General features: G+C 38.5%; 1 protein-coding gene across 2 annotated transcripts in view; it reads left to right on the forward strand.

Annotated features, from left to right (window-relative positions):
* The first annotated feature begins 5,314 nt into the window (after window positions 1–5,314).
* Serinc (serine incorporator TMS1) overlaps window positions 5,315–18,017 on the forward strand; it is a 144,163-nt gene continuing 131,460 nt past the window's right edge. Inside the window, exon 1 of one of the 2 annotated variants that reach the window (XM_090388955.1) lies at window positions 5,315–5,592. In XM_090388955.1, coding sequence (XP_090245081.1) covers window positions 5,557–5,592 — 36 coding nt within the window. In that variant the 5' untranslated portion in view covers window positions 5,315–5,556. The remainder of the gene's footprint in view (window positions 5,593–18,017) is intronic. The other variant, XM_090388954.1, reaches the window with a different exon arrangement.

The raw sequence follows: 18,017 nt of genomic DNA on the forward strand, positions 1-18,017 counted from the left end.
TACGTACCTTTTTTTAATTTTTGAAATTTAAAAAAGGTAAGTTTAATTGAAAATGAAATTCGTGCCATGCTGGCCCGAATTTCATTTCCAATTAAACATATAAATTCGTTTTGAATTTATGTGATAAATAATTCACAGTTCCTTCTCGATGATTTGAAATTTGTTATTCAAGTTCTTTATTATAATGACTTATAAGTGCAATAATATTGAGCAATATTTCATATTTCAAATTCCCAATTATCTCATTTGAACCTCTTAATGCAAGATTATTTTTTTGCACAGAATAATATTGCGTCCAGAATAATTATTAAAATTAGTTTCCATTTTTCGTTCTCCGTTAAAATTGCTTTTTTTTAAAGAACATACCAAAAAGCTCAGAACTGTGACGTCACAAAACGGGCCTTGCTTTCTAAAAATTTGTAATTGGAGTTTTTCTGTTATTTTCGAAGTTTGTAAAACACTGTACCTCCCTAATATTTTTTCCGTAAGTGATCATAAATCCCAAATTTATAATTTTTTCTACTCTCAGAAAATCACAAAAATTTCTGGAATCAGGCACCGTATAATGATAAGGTAGTATATCCTTTAATAATTTTTTTTTTTTTTTAATTATAAACAAAGAACACAGTTTGACCAAAGGATATTATCCGTGTCGGGAAGCCTCCTTAAACTTCTGACTAGCTGTAAAAACCAGTCGACTAGCTCGTTATGTGGGATAAGTAGCTGCACCCGTTTTACGGGCACCGCTTACATTAGCTTTAGCATTAGCATTAGCATTAGTAGAGGCATTTGATGCAAGAAAGCAAGCTTATGGTAACATAAATAACGTAACATAAATAAATAAAAATAACCACTTCCACTTCACCCCTCTGTTCGTTCGAAATACCTGTCCAGCTGAGCCTTAAACTTATTTAGGGTATCAACTTCCACGACAAGGGATGGAAGTCTGTTCCACCAACCAACCACCCGCTGGCTAAAGGCAAATTTCCGCACGTCTATCCTACATCTGTCTTTCCTCAATTTGAATTTATGCCCTCTCAGGTGATTTTTCTGAGCTAGAGGAAGAATCCCATCAGCATTGAGCATGCTCAAACCATTCAAGGCTTTATACACCTCTACCAGATCACCTCGCTGGTGCCTAGTTTCCAGACACTGTAATTCGCAAAACTTAAGCCTTGCGGAACAGTAATCCGTTTAACCATTAATTCGCGCTTTCTAATTGCCAAAAGGCCAGGGATGGAAACAATATGGAAATTTTCTTCGTTCTACATAAACTATATTAAAAGTAATTACCAAAAGGAATCCAAAAAAATTTGCTATAAAGAAGTAGTAGTAGTAATAGTAGTAGTAGTGGCATGTGATGCAAGAAAGCAAGTGTATGAGCTTATACAGCATCAGCCAAAAAAAAAAAAAAAAAAATCACACCATTCCCTCCAAATGCCTGTCCAGTTCCTCCTTAAATTTATTCAACCTATCAACTTCCACAACGACAGATGGAAGTTTGTTCCAGCAATTAACCACCCGCTGGCTAAAGGCAAATTTCCGCACATCTATTCTAGATCTGTCTTTTCTTAATTTGAATGTATGCCCCCTTAGGTTCCTAATCTGAACAAGTGGAAGGATCCCATCAGAATTCAGCGTGCTCAACCCATTCAAGGCCTTATACACCTCAATCAAATCACCGCGCAGGTGCCTAGTCTCCAGCCACTGCAATTTGCAGAACTTAAGCCTCTCTTGGTAAGAGGATCCCTTCATTCCCCTCACCAATCTTGCTGCCCTTCTCTGTACACGCTCAAGTAAATCTACATCCTTCCTAAAATGAGGCCTCCAGACCTGTACGCAGTACTCAAGGCGTGGCCTGACAATTACCTTATACAGAGGGACAATCACCTCCTTCTCCCTGCTAGCAAAATTCCTATATATCATTGACAAAACCCCATGACCTGCCCTGGCAGCCTGTCTGCATTGCTCAGAAAACTTCATATCTGACTGCACAATTACTCCCAGGTCTTTTTCATTTTCTACCACCTTAAGTTTAGTACCACACAGTTGGTACGTTTCTCTGGGGTTACTTCTACCCATATGCAGTACTTTGCATTTGTCAAGGTTAAACTTTAGTTGCCACTTCTTAGCCCATCTGCCCAAATTATCTATATCCTGTTGCACTAGCACACTGCCATTACTGTCAATAACAACCCTGCCAACCTTTCCTGAAATCCAAATGTATGATATCAAAATTATTTTTTGCATCCAGTTCCTTTGTAACCACATCATAATATCCTATCAGATTTGTCAGACAAGACTTTCCCTTAACAAACCCATGCTGTGTCTGAATTATTGCTGCAGTCTTGTCTAGATGATCCTGCAATGCATCTTTAACCAGTGACTCCATTATTTTACCCAGAACTGAAGTTAAACTAAGTGGTCTGTAATTACTCGTGTCACCCTTCGAACCCCCTTTGTGAATTGGGGATATATTTGCACATCTCCAGTCCGTGTGAACCTCCCCTGAGTCCAAGGAAGCTCCCATAATTATGGCTAAGGGTTTGCTTAGTTGCTTTTCCGCCTTCTTTAATATAACTGGGTAGATCACATCCAACCCAGGTGCTTTTCTTATGTTTAACTGCAACAATCTAAATTAATTTTGCCCAACATTTTGGACTTCTAGCGCTCCCCGCGACGCGTACGCGATTTTTTTTTTTTTTTTTTTTTTAAGGTCCTAGCCACTGAAATCTTAGGAAATTAGGTGGCAGGACCTGCCAGAGTGAACTATATACTAGTGAGTACCTGGTCTGCCTCCACGGGGCTAAAGTGGGACAACGTCGGGCCTCAGTAGGGGTCTGGCGGCTAAATGACCAGATGAACAACGGTACAAGGCATCAAATATATACAAAGTCCATACACTTTTAAATCTCTGGCTTTTCCAGTCAACTGGTTCACCCACAATGTAAACTACGCGGAGATGGGGGAAACCCCTGGTGCCGCTTGACCCTAAACACACTTTACACTTTACTTTGCAACAATTTCTCCTCCACTTTGCTTTCAGTTATTACAAAATCATTAAGTATCCTACTACAATTTCAGACCTCTGTCTAAGTTTGTTAGACAGAGGTCTGACTCTAATTAAATCTAAAATGAAGCAATTTTAAAATATATAACTAGTCGAATGCGTCCTTAAAATTCTGTGCCTAGGGGGAAAAACCCCGTGCACCCCACTCTAGTTCCGGCTCTGCCTGATGCTCTAGTTAAACTATTAGTTTGTGTTCCCCAAGCTAACAGTTTTCAGATCCACCTATTACTGCCTCGATCGCATCAGCACAGATTCTTGTGCCCACTTCTAATCAAGTGTATCCCATTCCTGTAAAAACAGTCTCTCCTGTTAACAAGTATTAGTATTAGCTGTTAAACTGTCAAATTAGACCCAACCAAGAATTATTTTATCCATTGGTGTTTATTATATCTGTAATTCGATTGTGGTCTTCGGTCAGTCTGCCTTTTCCTGTTTTTCTGGAAGAAAATTCCGAGTTTTCGGGCTAAAAATTGTTGCTATCCTCGCCTGACTATCTTCCTTAATACTAGAACCTGGGGCTAATTATGCAGTCACATATTAAATACTCTGAGTAGTTCAGACCCGGCTGCCAGGAGAGCTAATTGGGTTTTGTGATATATAGGAATTTTGCCAGCAGGGATAAGGAAGTGATTGTCCCATTGTATAAGATAGTGGTCAGGCTACATCTCGAGTACTGCATAGAGGTCTGGAGGCTCCATTTAAGTTACATGGGTCTGATAGAATGGGTGCAGACAGAATCAAGAAAATATGTGAGAGGAACAAAGGGTACGCTTACCAGGAAAAGCTTCAGTTCTGCAAACTGCAGCGCCCGAAGACTAGACAACTGCGAGTTATCTGATTGAAGTGTTTAAGGTTTTGAATGGATTGAGCAAATTCAATGCTGATGGGATTTTTCCTATTGTTCACACTATGCACTTGAGGAGGCATAAATTCTAATTTTAGAGACGATGGTTGCAGAATAAGTGTGCTGAAGTTTGCTTTGGCAAGTGGTGGTTGATTGCTGGAAGAAATTTCCATCTGTTGTTGTGAAAGCTGACAGCTTGAATAAATTCAAGAACTATAGTTGGTTTTTTTTTTTTTTTTTTTTTTTAGGAGCATTAGCAACTAAGGCCATATTGCTCCGGGGATATGCGGTGGTCATTCCCTGACCTTTCCGCATCCTCCGTATTTGGTGGTGACGGGCTCGAACCCCGGTCTAATCAAGAAGCGTGTGCTATGCACTGCTGCTCCTTCCCACCTGGCTACGGAGGCGCCTCAAGAACTATAGAAACCATTGGAAGGAATGTGTAGGTTAAATGGGACTTTTTTTTTTTTTTTGGCTGATACTGCATATTGAGTTTGCCTTCTTGCATCATTTGTCACTACTTATACTAATCTTACCCACAGAGTGAAAAACCCACAGGTCTTTTCACATCATTGACGGATTCGAACCCACCCGAAGATAGCTTGTTTTTACCCCTAGGCAAACTAAGCATGTGCCTAGGGCCCGTAATTTCAGGGGACATAAATGGCAATGGAGACAGCCAAAATCGGCAATATTCAGTAGCGTAACGACAAATAAAATATACAGTAGATCTTCGCTAATCCATTTACTGTTAATCCGTATCGAAATACGAAAAATTTTGTTCACAATTAAGTACTGTACTTTGAATGACACGGGATTTAGAAAGGTAGATGAGTCACTCTGACTGCGCAGAGAGAGACAGAACATGTATCACATTGCCCTATAATTAAAAGAAGTTAAAGAAGCCCCCCAAAATTCTCTTCTCTTCTGTTGCTATCTACCCTTGCTGCTCTATGCATCTTATTTTCATGTTATAACAGTCATTTATAACAGTCATGTTGTACTGACTGTTAAAATTAACAGTCATGTTATAAATGACTGTTATAATTTGCCTTGATAAAATTAATTGTTAAGGATTTATTTCTGTCTATAAATTGAGTGGAACACAAAATATACAAAAAAAAAAAAATTGAAAATCAAATTGAAAAAAAAAACTGAAAATCAAACCGAAATATTTTTGATCTTCAGTGGCAATTTTTGGTGTTGTCGTCGTCGTTTTGTCTGTGATTCAGCATTGCATATAAAAGTTAACAAAAGTATATTAGCCTAAAAAAAAACTTCTCATTAAAAGCATCTTTAAGAGATACTTTTAATGATCACTTGCAACTATAATTATCTTTTTAACAATAATGATGTTGTTTAGCGATCTTACAAGTACAGTACGCAGTATTTGATATTAGTATACGCAATTTTTATATACTCCCCAAGTAATGTCGTCATTACCACCTGACCAAGGACTCGCGGTTTTCTGTTATTGTCATATTATTGACGTTTAGTGAAACGTAACATTTGAGAAAAATCAACGTTGAAATTAAAGGGACTAGAAGGCTTGAGAAAATACAGAAGGTTTCGAGTGTTTTGTAGCCATTGTGTCTGAGATAAAATAGAAGTACCTTTTTGAATAAATTGAAAAGCTAGAGAAATGGGAGCACTGCTTAGTCTGTGTACTGTTGGACAGGTATGGATTTGTGCATTTTTTTCCCCCTCATTTATTATATGGGTTATGACTAATGTTTGTTGTTGTCTTTTGTAGTTTACATTGAACTCGGATTGTAATATTTTTATATGAATTAAATTTAGATCCTTTTCACATTAATTATGACAGCTGCGCAAACCAACCATGGCTTGTAAAGTCCTTTACATACAAAAAAAAAAAAAAAAAAAAAAACACCGCGATTGATCGTTTTATTTTTACTTGAACAATTATAAATAGCAATCCTTTTATTTTTATAACTTAAAAATTTCCACAATGGATTATGCTTCACTGTAATGACCTTTCAATGCACTGATATAATAGTAAAGATTTCGAAATTTTGAAAGTGATTTATAAATTGTTTGCTTAGAATTAGTAATGACGAATGAGTCATATTGAGGGGATTTCAAACTATCTATGCCTTGCGATATCCTGGCTAAGGTAATTGCGGACCACCCTGAGGGCCTTTGCAATTTTTTTTTATTTTTTTTTTATTTGCCATAAGTTTAAAATTTTATTGCTTTTTTTATTTTAGAAAACTTTGATATTCCATCAGTTTTTATTTTTTTTTTATTTGATATATAAATTAAAATTTACTTTTTGGTTATACTCCAGATCAGTCTTTCTCAACCTTTTTACCTGGAGGAACACCTTAAATAATTTTTAGGTCTCGAGGAACACCTGCATAAAAATTATATATACAGCTCAGGGTATGTTAGCTTGATCAGTAAGTTGTAGATATAATAATCCAATAATAATTGTCAGTCCTCTTTTGAGTAGTAGTAGTAGTAGTGGCATGTGATGCAAGAAAACAAGTATATGAGCTTATGCAGCATCAGCCAAAAAATAATAAAATAAAAAAATAAAATAAAAATTTACACAACAATTCCCTCTAAATGTTTGTACAGTTCCTCCTTAAGTTTATTTAATCTATCAACTTCCACAAAGACAGATGGAAGTTTGTTCCAGTAATTAACCATCCGCTGGCTAAAGACAAATTTCCGCACATCTATTCTACATCTGTCTTTCCTCAATTTGAATTTAGCCCCCTTAGGTTCGTAATCTGAACAAGTGGAAGAATCCCATCAGAATTCAGTGTGCTCAATCCATTCAAGGCCTTATACCTCTCAATCAGATTACCTCGCAGATGCCTAGTTTCCATCCGCTGCAATTTGAAGAACTTAAGCCTCTCTTGGTAAGAGGATCTCTTCATTCCTTCCTCTCACCAATCTTGCTGCTCTTCTCTGTACATGCTCAAGCAAATCTACATTCTTCCTAAAATGAGGCCTCCACACCTGTATGCAGTACTCGGGCGTGGCCTGACGATTGCCTTATACAGAGGGACAATTACCTCCTTTTCCCTGCTAGCAAAATTCCTGTATATCATTGACAAAACCCCATGACCTGCCCTGGCAGCCTGTCTGCATTGCTCAGAAAACTTCATATCTGACTGCACAATTACTCCCAGGTCTTTTTCATTTTCTACCACCGTTTCTCTGGTTTAGTACCACACAGTTGGTACGTTTCTCTGGGGTTACTTCTACTCATATGTAGTACTTTGCATTTGTCAATGTTAAACTTCAGTTGCCACTTCTCAGCCCATCTGCCCAAATTTTCTAGATTCTGTTGCAGTAGCACACTGCCATTACTGTCATTAAGAACCCTACCAACCTTTGTATCATCTGCAAACTTCAACACCTGATATACCTTCATCATTATCATTGATAAATATACAAAACAACAGTGGACCCAACACCGAACCCTGTGTATCGGTGTTGGGTCCACAGGGTTGAGTAGAGAATGATATATTTCTGTGGATCTGTTTATGTTGGCCAACTTATTAGCCTACCCTTTGTATGGTTCCTGCTCCCCACAAAAAATGAAAATTTATTGACAATGTTGAACAATAAAGAAAAATATACTATGACACAATTTCATACAAGACTTTGAAAAAACATTTTCTTACTGAGTGACATGATCAGGCTCAAATATAGGCCTAACAGTTACAAAACTATTAAAACTATTATACACGTGTTGGTTTCTTGATCTCTTTTATAGGCCTATATATGCATAGAAAGTGTTATTTTTGAGAATAAAAATTACCTCTTTAATGTGAAACTGGTGCTTGTTTTTTGCTGCACAAACTCTCAATTCTGGGTCAAACATGAGATAAGCACACATGGATTTCACCTTAAACTGAAATTATATGATTTCTGTCCTTGCTCTCAATGCTTGTTAAACAAAGAAAAAGCTATCTCCCATATGTAAGAAGTTGAAAACTGCAACAAAATGTTCATTGCTTTCCTATGAATGGCAGGATACTCTTCTTTCAAAGAAATCCAGAACTTGTCTAGGGACAGATCAGTAAATCTCATCTTGAGTGTACGATCAGACTGCAGCTCACAAAAATTTTTACATTGACTTTGAGAGAAGTCACATTGACTTCTCTCAAAGTCAGATTCTCAGGCTGAGCAGAAGATTGAGAAAGGGTCCTTACCCAGACCCAGTCATACTTGTATGGAAAGGGAAAGAAAATACTGTTCAGTTTTGTTCTTCCGGGTGGTTTTCAGTAAGACTTGAAACTTGCTGATATCCTTCCTCACTCTGAAGGAGCAGTGGAAACATTTCAAGATTTCCTTTTGCAACATGATTTTCCCAAAGATTCAGTTTCCTTTTTAATCCAAGAATCTTGTCACTTGAAATCAAAACATTTTCTCCAGGGCCTTGCAGAGCCTGGTTCAACTGGTTCATGTGATGAAAAATTTCTGCTAAGTAGGCTAGTTTCTGTAGCCATTCTTCATCTTCAAAGTACTCAGCAAAATCTGGCTTACTATTTTCTTGAAAGTACTCCTGAAATGCACCTTTTAGCTCAACAGCCTGTTGAGAACTCTTCCTCTGCTAAGCCACCTGATTTCTGTATGTAGCAGGAGATTTATGTGCTCTTTGTTCAGGTTTTCACACAGCTTTTTAAACATTGTCAACTGAACTGGTCTTTGTTTAATAAAGTAAACCATTTTTGTAGCATCATCCAGAACGTTTTTCATTTCATCTCCAAGAGTTTTTGATACCAGCACCTCTCTGTGAAGAAAGCAGTGTGTTGTGACAATGTCAGGATTTATTTTTCTTTACAAGAGAGGCAAAACCTCTCATGGAGCCAACCATTGATGGGGCACCATCAGTACAGATGCCAACACAGTTCCTCCAAGACAGACCTTTTGTTTACAGATATGAAGACAAAACATTAAATATATCTTGGCCTTTGCTTGTTTTGGGCAGCTCTTTTCAACAGAAAAAGTTTTCTTGAATTTCAGCATCATTTACAAATTTTATAACTGCTACAGCATAACATTTATTGGTGAAATCTGTTAACTCATCAACCTGGATAGAGAAGATGTTGTTTTTCAGTTTCTTACACAAAATCTCTTCAGCATCATGTGGTATGTCATCAGTACATTCACTTATCGTACTGTTTGAAAGTGGAACCTTTTCAATTTCTTGTACTGCATCTTATCCTACCCGGGGCTCATATCTGGTGAGTATGGGCTTGGCACACCCATGGTCCTGTGCTGGATATCATCATTCTTCTCTTCCTTGGTGATTGCCTTTTATTTCTCTCTCTCTCTCTCTCTCTCTCTCTCTCGGGGTAGTTCAGAAATTTTTTTTGGCTGGTGCAGCATAAGCCTCGAGCTTCCTTGCACCATATGGCTAATAATAATAATAATTTTACTCAATATCATTTTACATGCTAGCATTAGTAGAGACACATGATACAAGAAAGCAAGCTTATACAGGATCAGCCAAAAAAAAAAAAAAAAATCCCTTCCCATTTCACCCATCCGGTCACTCCAACTGATCCATTCACTCCAAATGTTTGTCTAGTTTTGCCTTGAATTTATTTAAGCTATCAACTTCCACAACAACAGATGGAAGTGTGTTCCAGCAATAAACTGCCCGCTGGCTAAAGGCAAACTTCCGCATATCTATTCTACAACTGTTGTTCCTCAGTTTGAATCTATGCCCCTTCAGGTTTGTAATCTGAGCAAGAGGAAACATCCAATCAGCATTGAGCCTGCTCAATCCATTCAAGGCCTTATACACCTCAGTAAGATCACCGTGCAGGTGCCTAGTCTCCAGAAACTGCAATTTGCCGACCATAAGCCTTTCTTCATAAGAGCACCCTTTGTTCCTTTCACCAGTTTTGTTGCCCTTCTTAGGACTCATTCTAGCAACCCTACATCTTTCCTAAAATGAGCCTTTTAGACCTGTACACAGTACTTAAGTTGTGGCCTGACCATTGCCTTATACAAGGGGATAATCACCTCCTTATTCCTGCTTGCAAAATTCCTGTATATCATTGACAAGACCCCATGACCTACTCTGGCAGCCTGTCTGCACTGGTCAGAAACCTTCATATCTGACTGCACAATTAACCACAGATCTTCTTCATTCTCCACTACCCTGAGTATATCACAACACAGTTGGTACATTTATCTGGGGTTACTGCTATCCATATGCAATACTTTGCATTTGTCAATGTTAAACTTCAGTTGCTACTTCTCAGCCCATCTACCCAACTTTTACAGATCCTGTTTAAGCAGCATACTGTCATTCCTGTTATTAACAACCCTGGCAGCCTTTGTATCATCTGCAAAATTTGACATAAGCCTGATATACCTTCATCAATATCGTTGATAAATATACAAAACAACAATGGGAGTAACACTGAACCCTGAGGGACACCACTAATAACATTAGTCCATGTAGAGCAGTATCCATTCTTTACCACTCTGTCTTTTTCCACTCAACCAACTTTTTATCCATTGTAGCAACTTGCCCGTAATGCCATACTGCTCCAATTTGTACAGTAGTCTTCCATGTGAAACAGTATCAGAAGCTTTCCTGAAAGCCAAGTATATGATATCAAAATTATTTTTTGCATCCAGTTCCTTTGTGACCACATCATAGTATCCAATCAAATTGGTCAGACAAGACTTCCCCTTGAGAAACCCATCCTACAACTGTCTTTCCTCAATTTGAATTTATGCCCTCTCAGGTGATTATTCTGAGCAACAGGAAGAATCCCATCAGCACTGAGCATGCTGAAACCATTCAAGGCTTTATACACCTCAATCAGATCACCTTGCAAGTGCCTAGTCTCCAAACACTGTAATCTGCAAAACCTTTTAATCCTTTCTTCGTAAGAGCAACCCTTTGTTCCATTCATTAATCTTGTTGCCCTTCTCTGTACTCGTTCCAACAGCTCTACATCGTTCTTAAAATGAGGCCTCCAGACCAGTATATAGTACTCAAGGTGTGGCATGACCATTGTCTTATACAAGGGGATAATCACCTCCTTATCCCTACTAGAAAAATTCCTGTATATCATTGACAAGACACCATGAGCTACTCTTGCAGACCGTCTGCACTGCTCAGAAAACTTTGTCCTGCTTTGTAATTCTTAATCATATTCATTTCTAAATCAAGTTTGTTTCGTTTCCTAGCACTGTCAGCACTTACACTTTCCATTTATAATCTGTTTAAATATAATCAAGTTTCCATTTAAATATAATCAAGCACTGTATGCCTTTTAACAACTATACCAAACCAAGGATCAGACCCCCAACCCTTTGCAAACAAAGTGCAATTACATTGTGTTTTCAAAATGTCAGGGGTCTGATGCTCGTTTGAGGCTAGTATTAAAAATATATGCAGTGGGTGCCACTTATTGTGATCATTTTGAAACACCTCAATTAATAACAATAATCAATGAAACAACACTGCAGTTGTTCAGTGTTGTTTATTGATGCAGAAATATATATATATATATATAAAATGGTAGAAGCAGACAGAAACAACGCATTAAAATCAAGCAGTATAAAATATTTTAATTTGGCCACTACTGTTTCTTCGAGAAATTCATCAGTTGAAATGTTTCTAGAAATCCATACAAACCATTAAAAAATCAACAATTAGAAAATGGTTAATGCATTATTGTAAGGCGCCTCCATAGCCAGGTGGGCAGGAGCAGCAGCAGTGATCCGACCAAGGAAAAGAAATCTCGAAGGTCATCCAACTTTGCATTCTTGTAATGCCAAACAATAAGAAGTTGGGAATAGCCATGAGATAAAGGCTCCATTGCCCATCTCAGCTCCCACCTCTGTCAAAATCAGATGGTTCTGTTGTCACTTCAGCCAAGGATAAAGCTGATCTGCTAGCATCCCATTTTTCTTCCAACTCATGTATTAATGATCTTGGTAAACCACCTCCCATCATTCCCAACATGCTCCATTCAATGCCTCCTGTGGTCTTCCATCAAAAGGATGTCAGAAGGATTTTGACAAATCGTGGTGCTAAGAAAGCTCCAGGTCCTGATGGTGTTTCTCCACTTTTTCTCAAAACCCGTACTCCTGAACTTACTCCTATTCTTTGCCGCCTTTTTTCACTTTCTTATCCCAAAGATGTTTCTCCTTCTGCTTGTAAATTTGCTCATATCCAGCCAGTTCCTAAAAAGGGTGACAAATCCCTCCCATCCAATTATCGTCCCATTGCAATTACTTCTCATCTTTCTAAGGTAATGGAGAAATCAATTAACCGCCAACTCTTAAACTACCTAGAAACCTTCTGTCTGATCAACGATCGCCAGTATGGATTCCGTCAATATCGATCCACTGGTAATATTCTGGTTTATGTTACCCTTTTATGGACAAATTCAATGGAAAAATTTGGTGAAACACAAGCAGTTTCTCTTGACATCTGTCTTTCAATCGTGTTTGGCATAAAGGTCTTCTAAACAAGCTTCCATCTTATGGTTTGCCAACAGTTTTTTGTAATTGGTTATCCAGTTTTCTCTCTGATTGCTCACTGAGGGTGATGGTAGATGGCTCTCTGTCTTCTGACTTCTCCACTAATGCTGTTGTCCCCCAAGGTTCAGTTCTTTCCCCCACTCTTTTCGTCTTGTATATTAATGACCTTCCACTGACTGGAAATCCTATCCATAGTCTTGCCAATGATAGCACATTGCATTCCACTTTCCATTTTGAGAAACCTTGCAATGCTCAATCAGCTTCAACTTCTCAAATATCCGCTACCAATTCCTTAAATGCCGATCTCCAGGTAATTCTCCAGTGGGACAAAGACAACTTAGTTGATTTCATTCCTTCTAAAACTCATTCTTGTCTTATATCTCGCAAAAAGGATTCTTCTGCTCCTATGCTTATCTTTGGTAACACTCCGATTTCTAGGCAAAATGATATATCTCTTTTGGGGATTACCCTGACTTCTAATCTCTCTTGGCACAAGCACATTATAAATATTGCTTCCTCTGCATCTAAAAAAACTTTTTTCTCTTTCGCTCTCGGTGTAACTTTTCTTCCAAACAGCTGTTCACGCTGTATAAATTGCAAATCTGCCCTACCATGGAATATTGTTCCCACATCTGAGGCAGTGTCCCCAAAACCTCTCTCAGGCTTTTGATTCCATTGAAAAGAGGGCAGTTAGGCTAATTAATGACTCCTCTCAACAGAGTCTCTCCACTCTGTCTCATAGACGTACTGTTTCGGCTGCATGCCTTTTCTACAGATCCATGGGCACTATTCTTCTGAATTGGCTTCTATAATTCCCGCTCTCTCTTTCAAAACAGTCCGAACACGTGCCGCCACCAGCCAACATCCATTTACTGTCCAACTTCAAACTCACAGAATCAACTTTTCATCTTCCTCATTTATTCAATCAACTGCTGTTTTTTGGAACAACCTTCCTTCATGCGTATTTCAGTCTACAGAAGTTAAAATCTAATGTCAACAAATATCTCCTCTCAATCTCCAACCCAAGCACGGTACTAAGTACTATAGGGTCTAATACCTCATTTGTTTGGGGTTTTCATAAAAAAAAAGGATGCAAAGACAACAGGATAGATTTCTTGACTTATATACACACTAGAAGGAAAGGAAAGAAACAGACTAGCCCACTTAATATCAATGGTTCAACTGTTAATGATTCTGCTCAGGTTGCTTACAAACTGAATGAGTATTTTGCATCTACGTTCACACATTCTTTACGGAAGAAGATGCCAGAAGTTTATCAAACTCTAATAACTGAGAGAGAAGTGGAAGAGAAATAGTTGAAGTTAAACATAAGAAAGGCACCTGTGGTAGATGGGATCTAGCCAATTATATTAAGGGAGGCAGTGAAGGAAGTAAAGCCGACCGGGCTAGCCGAGTGGGTAAAGTACCTGCCCGGCAACCCAAAGGTCGCGGGTTCGATTCCCGCCTCGGGCTTGGATCACTGTACTGCAAAAACCTTTGGAGGTGCAATATGGCCACAGAAGCCGATGCGCCAACAACTACCAAATCAAAAAAAAAAAAAAAAAAAAAGAAGGAAGTAAACAAACCCTGGGGCAGTGTCCCCTTAGTCATAATTATGAGAGCATCTGTGGATTCGGGGGCGGTCTCCAACAGTAATCCGACCAAGGAAAAGAAGAAAAGAAATCTCGCAGGTCATCCCATTTTGCCTTCTTGTAATGCCAAACAATAAGAAGTTGGGAATAGCCATGAGATAAAGGCTCCATTGGAGAAGAGACACTCACCAAGTTGTGATCTGAGATGCCTAAAGAACCACTCACTTTGACCGTGTACTCTTAAGGGTTGTTTGTGAGAAAAAGATCAAGCGTGTTGGCTGTATGGTTAGGATTGTCTGATATTCTTGTGGGTAAATGAACAATCTGTGTAAGGTCCTTAGTAATTGCAAATGCCTCAGCAACTCGACCAGCTGGGTCGGTTTGACTAGAAAATGGAAGCTAGCTGAAGTTGTGAACGTTAAAATCACCAAGGAAAATTACCTCACTGTTAGGAAAGTTGGGTGGAGAAAGTCAAGTTGCAAAGAGAGGAAGTCAAAGAGATGCAAATGATTAGTGGAGTTGGGAGAATGGTAGAGACAACAGATGAATTTGAAATAATGAGGTAGAGAGATTTTAAGCCAGAGAAGATTGACAAGAGTAGATTCCAAATTACCAAGTCTCTGACAGGGAATATTGGAACGGATGTATACACAAGTACCACCTTTGAGGCAAAGGAATCATACAGCAAATAATTTGGGTAACTGAGATGAGCAGTAGTTCACACTCTTACTCTCATTTTCCCTTTCCAATGCTTATGTCACACAACCGATAACTAAGATTCTGTCAGAAAAAGTACACGGGGTTTGGCAAACTTCAAGTTGAAATGGACATCGTTGAGATTAGAATTGAGACCACATATATTTGTGAAATGAAATGGGAATTGTTTGGGAGGTTTAGATCTTTTCGCAGATAAGCTTACTCTATTAGTTGGACAATTCATGGCATATTCAGTAGTAAAAAAAAGAGGGGGTCATGCTGTATGAAGTAATGAAATTTTTGGATATGGCATACACATGGTAAGAATATACCCAGATCCTTGACGTAACGTCTGCTCGAAATGTAGGGAAGATTGGATCTCGCGTGATGTTCATCATAATCTCAAAGTCATCAGTCATACTGCATGATGGTAAAGATGGGGAAGGGTTGACTGGAACTTAGCTCTGGAGACTAAGCATGGGTTCCACCACTTCATGCCTCCAATAAGCAAAGTGGTGGTATTGGGCCAGTTGATGAGAATCATCTACTGCCTAGTAATGCCTGGTAACAGAGGGGTGGCATTCCTTCATGTGGTGTGTGCACCACACCTCAACCCCTGCTTAAGTTGGTTCACACCTGGGTGGTCACCCACAGTGTGCTTGTGCATGGAGGTTATACCCAGGATTAATAACTGTCCCACAATCGTGAAGGTGCAAGAGGAGTTGGCTGTCACAGACTGTTCGGACTTTGCTGAAATTGTGTCCACTTGTCTTGAATTTCACCCAAATGTCAATTCCATCAATGTTTTAGACTCCCAGACCCCTTTGCCAAAGATTTCTCATAATCTGCTTTTGCGTGCCTAACTTTGTGATTTCATTACAGACTAGTTTAAGTTAAAATGAAGATTGATGCAATAAAGCATCATATGTTTAAGAGTGTAAATATTCTATATAATATTGGTGTAAGTACACCATAGAAAACTCTTAAACGAAAAAACTACATTTGCAGTTTGAAGGGGCATAATTTTATCTGTATCTCATATTGTGCTCCTCCTTCACAATGAGTTGCCATGTAATGCACTACCTCAAATAAGTAACACTTCACCAAAAGAGAAGACTGTTCGTACTTATTCTCGGTGGGCATCGCAGACAGCACTGTTTCAAGGCTTGTTGGCCCTTCATCGGTGGGTGGGCAGGCACCCTGGTATTGCAGACATGACAATCCAGTTGTGAAGATAATCACACAATATGATAGATGTCAGAAGGTTTACACGATAATGTTAAAATGAAGATTGGTGCAATAAAGCATCATATGTTTAAGAGCATAAATATTCTATATAATATTGGTGTAAGTACACCATAAAAACTCTCTTAAATAAAAAAAAATATGTTTGTAGTTTGAAGGGGCATCATTTTATCTGTATCTCATATTGTGCTCCTCCTTCACAATGAGTTGCCATGTATTGCACGACCTCGAATAAGTAACGGTGCTGTCCAGGTGGTGGTGTCTACCGAGAATAAGTAACAATAGTCTTCTCTTTTGGTGAAGCATTACTTACTTGAGGTAGTGCAATACATGGCTACTCGTTGTGAAGGGGGAGCACAATATGATACAGATAAAATGATGCCCCTTCAAACTACAAAGGTAGTTTTTTCGTTTAAGAGTTTTCTATGGTGTACTTAAACCAATATTATATAGAGACTAGTTTATATCTACCATAGGCTTCTGTGTCATGTGATAATTTATATGTATCCCATGCATTTTCTGCTCCGTCACAAGTCTCATTAGTTCATCTGACATCCACTTATGTCTAAATCTTGAACAGCGTTTCTTAGTTGGTATGATAAACCTAGTAGCGTCTATGATTAATTCCTTGAATGCTTCCCATTTAGTATTTGTGCTTGGTAACATCATCAATATGTCCCACTGTCTAAAATTTAAAAACTGTCTGAGGCCACTGTAATCACCTTTTATGAAAGCAAAAACCCTTCCTTTTACCCACGATGGTAGTTTCATTGTTAAGTAAATCCCAAATCTATACACTGTGATTACTGCCATCCAGTGGTTCTTTTTCTGCAGATGTTTAATGCATAAATAATTACTGCTGGTATAGTATTTCTGTCTCTTGTTGTCTCTCTCTAACATGCTATTGAAGAAAACAGTCATCCACTAAATCCACAAAAGTCTAGCTATTCTGTGAGTGACGACTAACTCTCAAGTTATAGTCAGTATCTGGAAAGTTAAAATACCCTGTTTTAAGACATTTTGATTTATTGACCAACTATTTCTCTGTACAGTTGTTCCTTGTACTAATAATTATTATTAACATTATTATTATCATTAGGCATGTGGTGCAAGAAAGCCTGAGGCTTTTGCTGCACCAGCCAAAAAAAAATTTTCTAAGTTACCGAGAGAGAGAGAGAGAGAGAGAGAGAGAGAGAGAGAGAGAGAGAGGAATTACCAAGGAAGAGAAGAATGATGATATCCAGCTCAGGACCCTGGGTGTGCCAAGCCCATACTCACCAGATGTGAGCCCCTGGGGTTAATCATCAGTCATTAAGCCTATAACACTCCTGCTCTCACTTTTGCTTTCCCAGCACTTATGTCACACCAAACTGGATTATCATTGCACTGGCCACCCATGTCAACTGGATGCACTGCTTTAGTTTTTATATGCTTAACTAAGAGTATAACACCTCTATCCCCTCATATCCTGTCTGTCCTTTCTTTATACATATTATTACTCCCCATATTCAAATTCTGCAGCCCTTATATCTGAGTGGCACATCTCTGATATCCCAACAATGTCTGCATTTGGTGCCTTGACCAGCACTTCAAATTCATCAAACTGATTTACTATGCTCCTGAGATTGGTGTAACTGTAAGTATACATGCACCTGTTCTTATTCTTAGTTACTCTAACAGAGTCCATTTATTTACTTGTTGCATGATGACTCTCAGCAGTCCTTGAAATCTCCAATACCTTGCTTTTGAGGCTGCTGGTCTTTCCAATAGAAACAGTGCGAGATTCATTTTCATCTCTGCCTGCAGCTGTTGTTAATATATTAGTCTGTGTATTCTCTCAAGCTAGCAGTTTTCCAACCCACATAACACTGTCTCAATAGCATCAGCAAATATTCTTGACCACTTTTTATTTAAGTGTATCCCATCCCTGTAGAAGTAGGCTCTCCTGTTAATAAGTACAGACCATGCTAAGAAAAATTCTACCCATGAGCCTTGCTCAGTCTCTCCAGGGCAGAATAGATCGACAAGGCTGTCATCATATATTCCCTCCTATCATGTCTGGGCAGAATTGCAG

The sequence above is a fragment of the Mastigoproctus giganteus genome, chromosome 14, assembly GCF_048544385.1.
Source record: "Mastigoproctus giganteus isolate SK-2022 chromosome 14, ASM4854438v1, whole genome shotgun sequence".
NCBI classification, from domain to species: Eukaryota; Metazoa; Arthropoda; class Arachnida; order Uropygi; family Thelyphonidae; genus Mastigoproctus; species Mastigoproctus giganteus.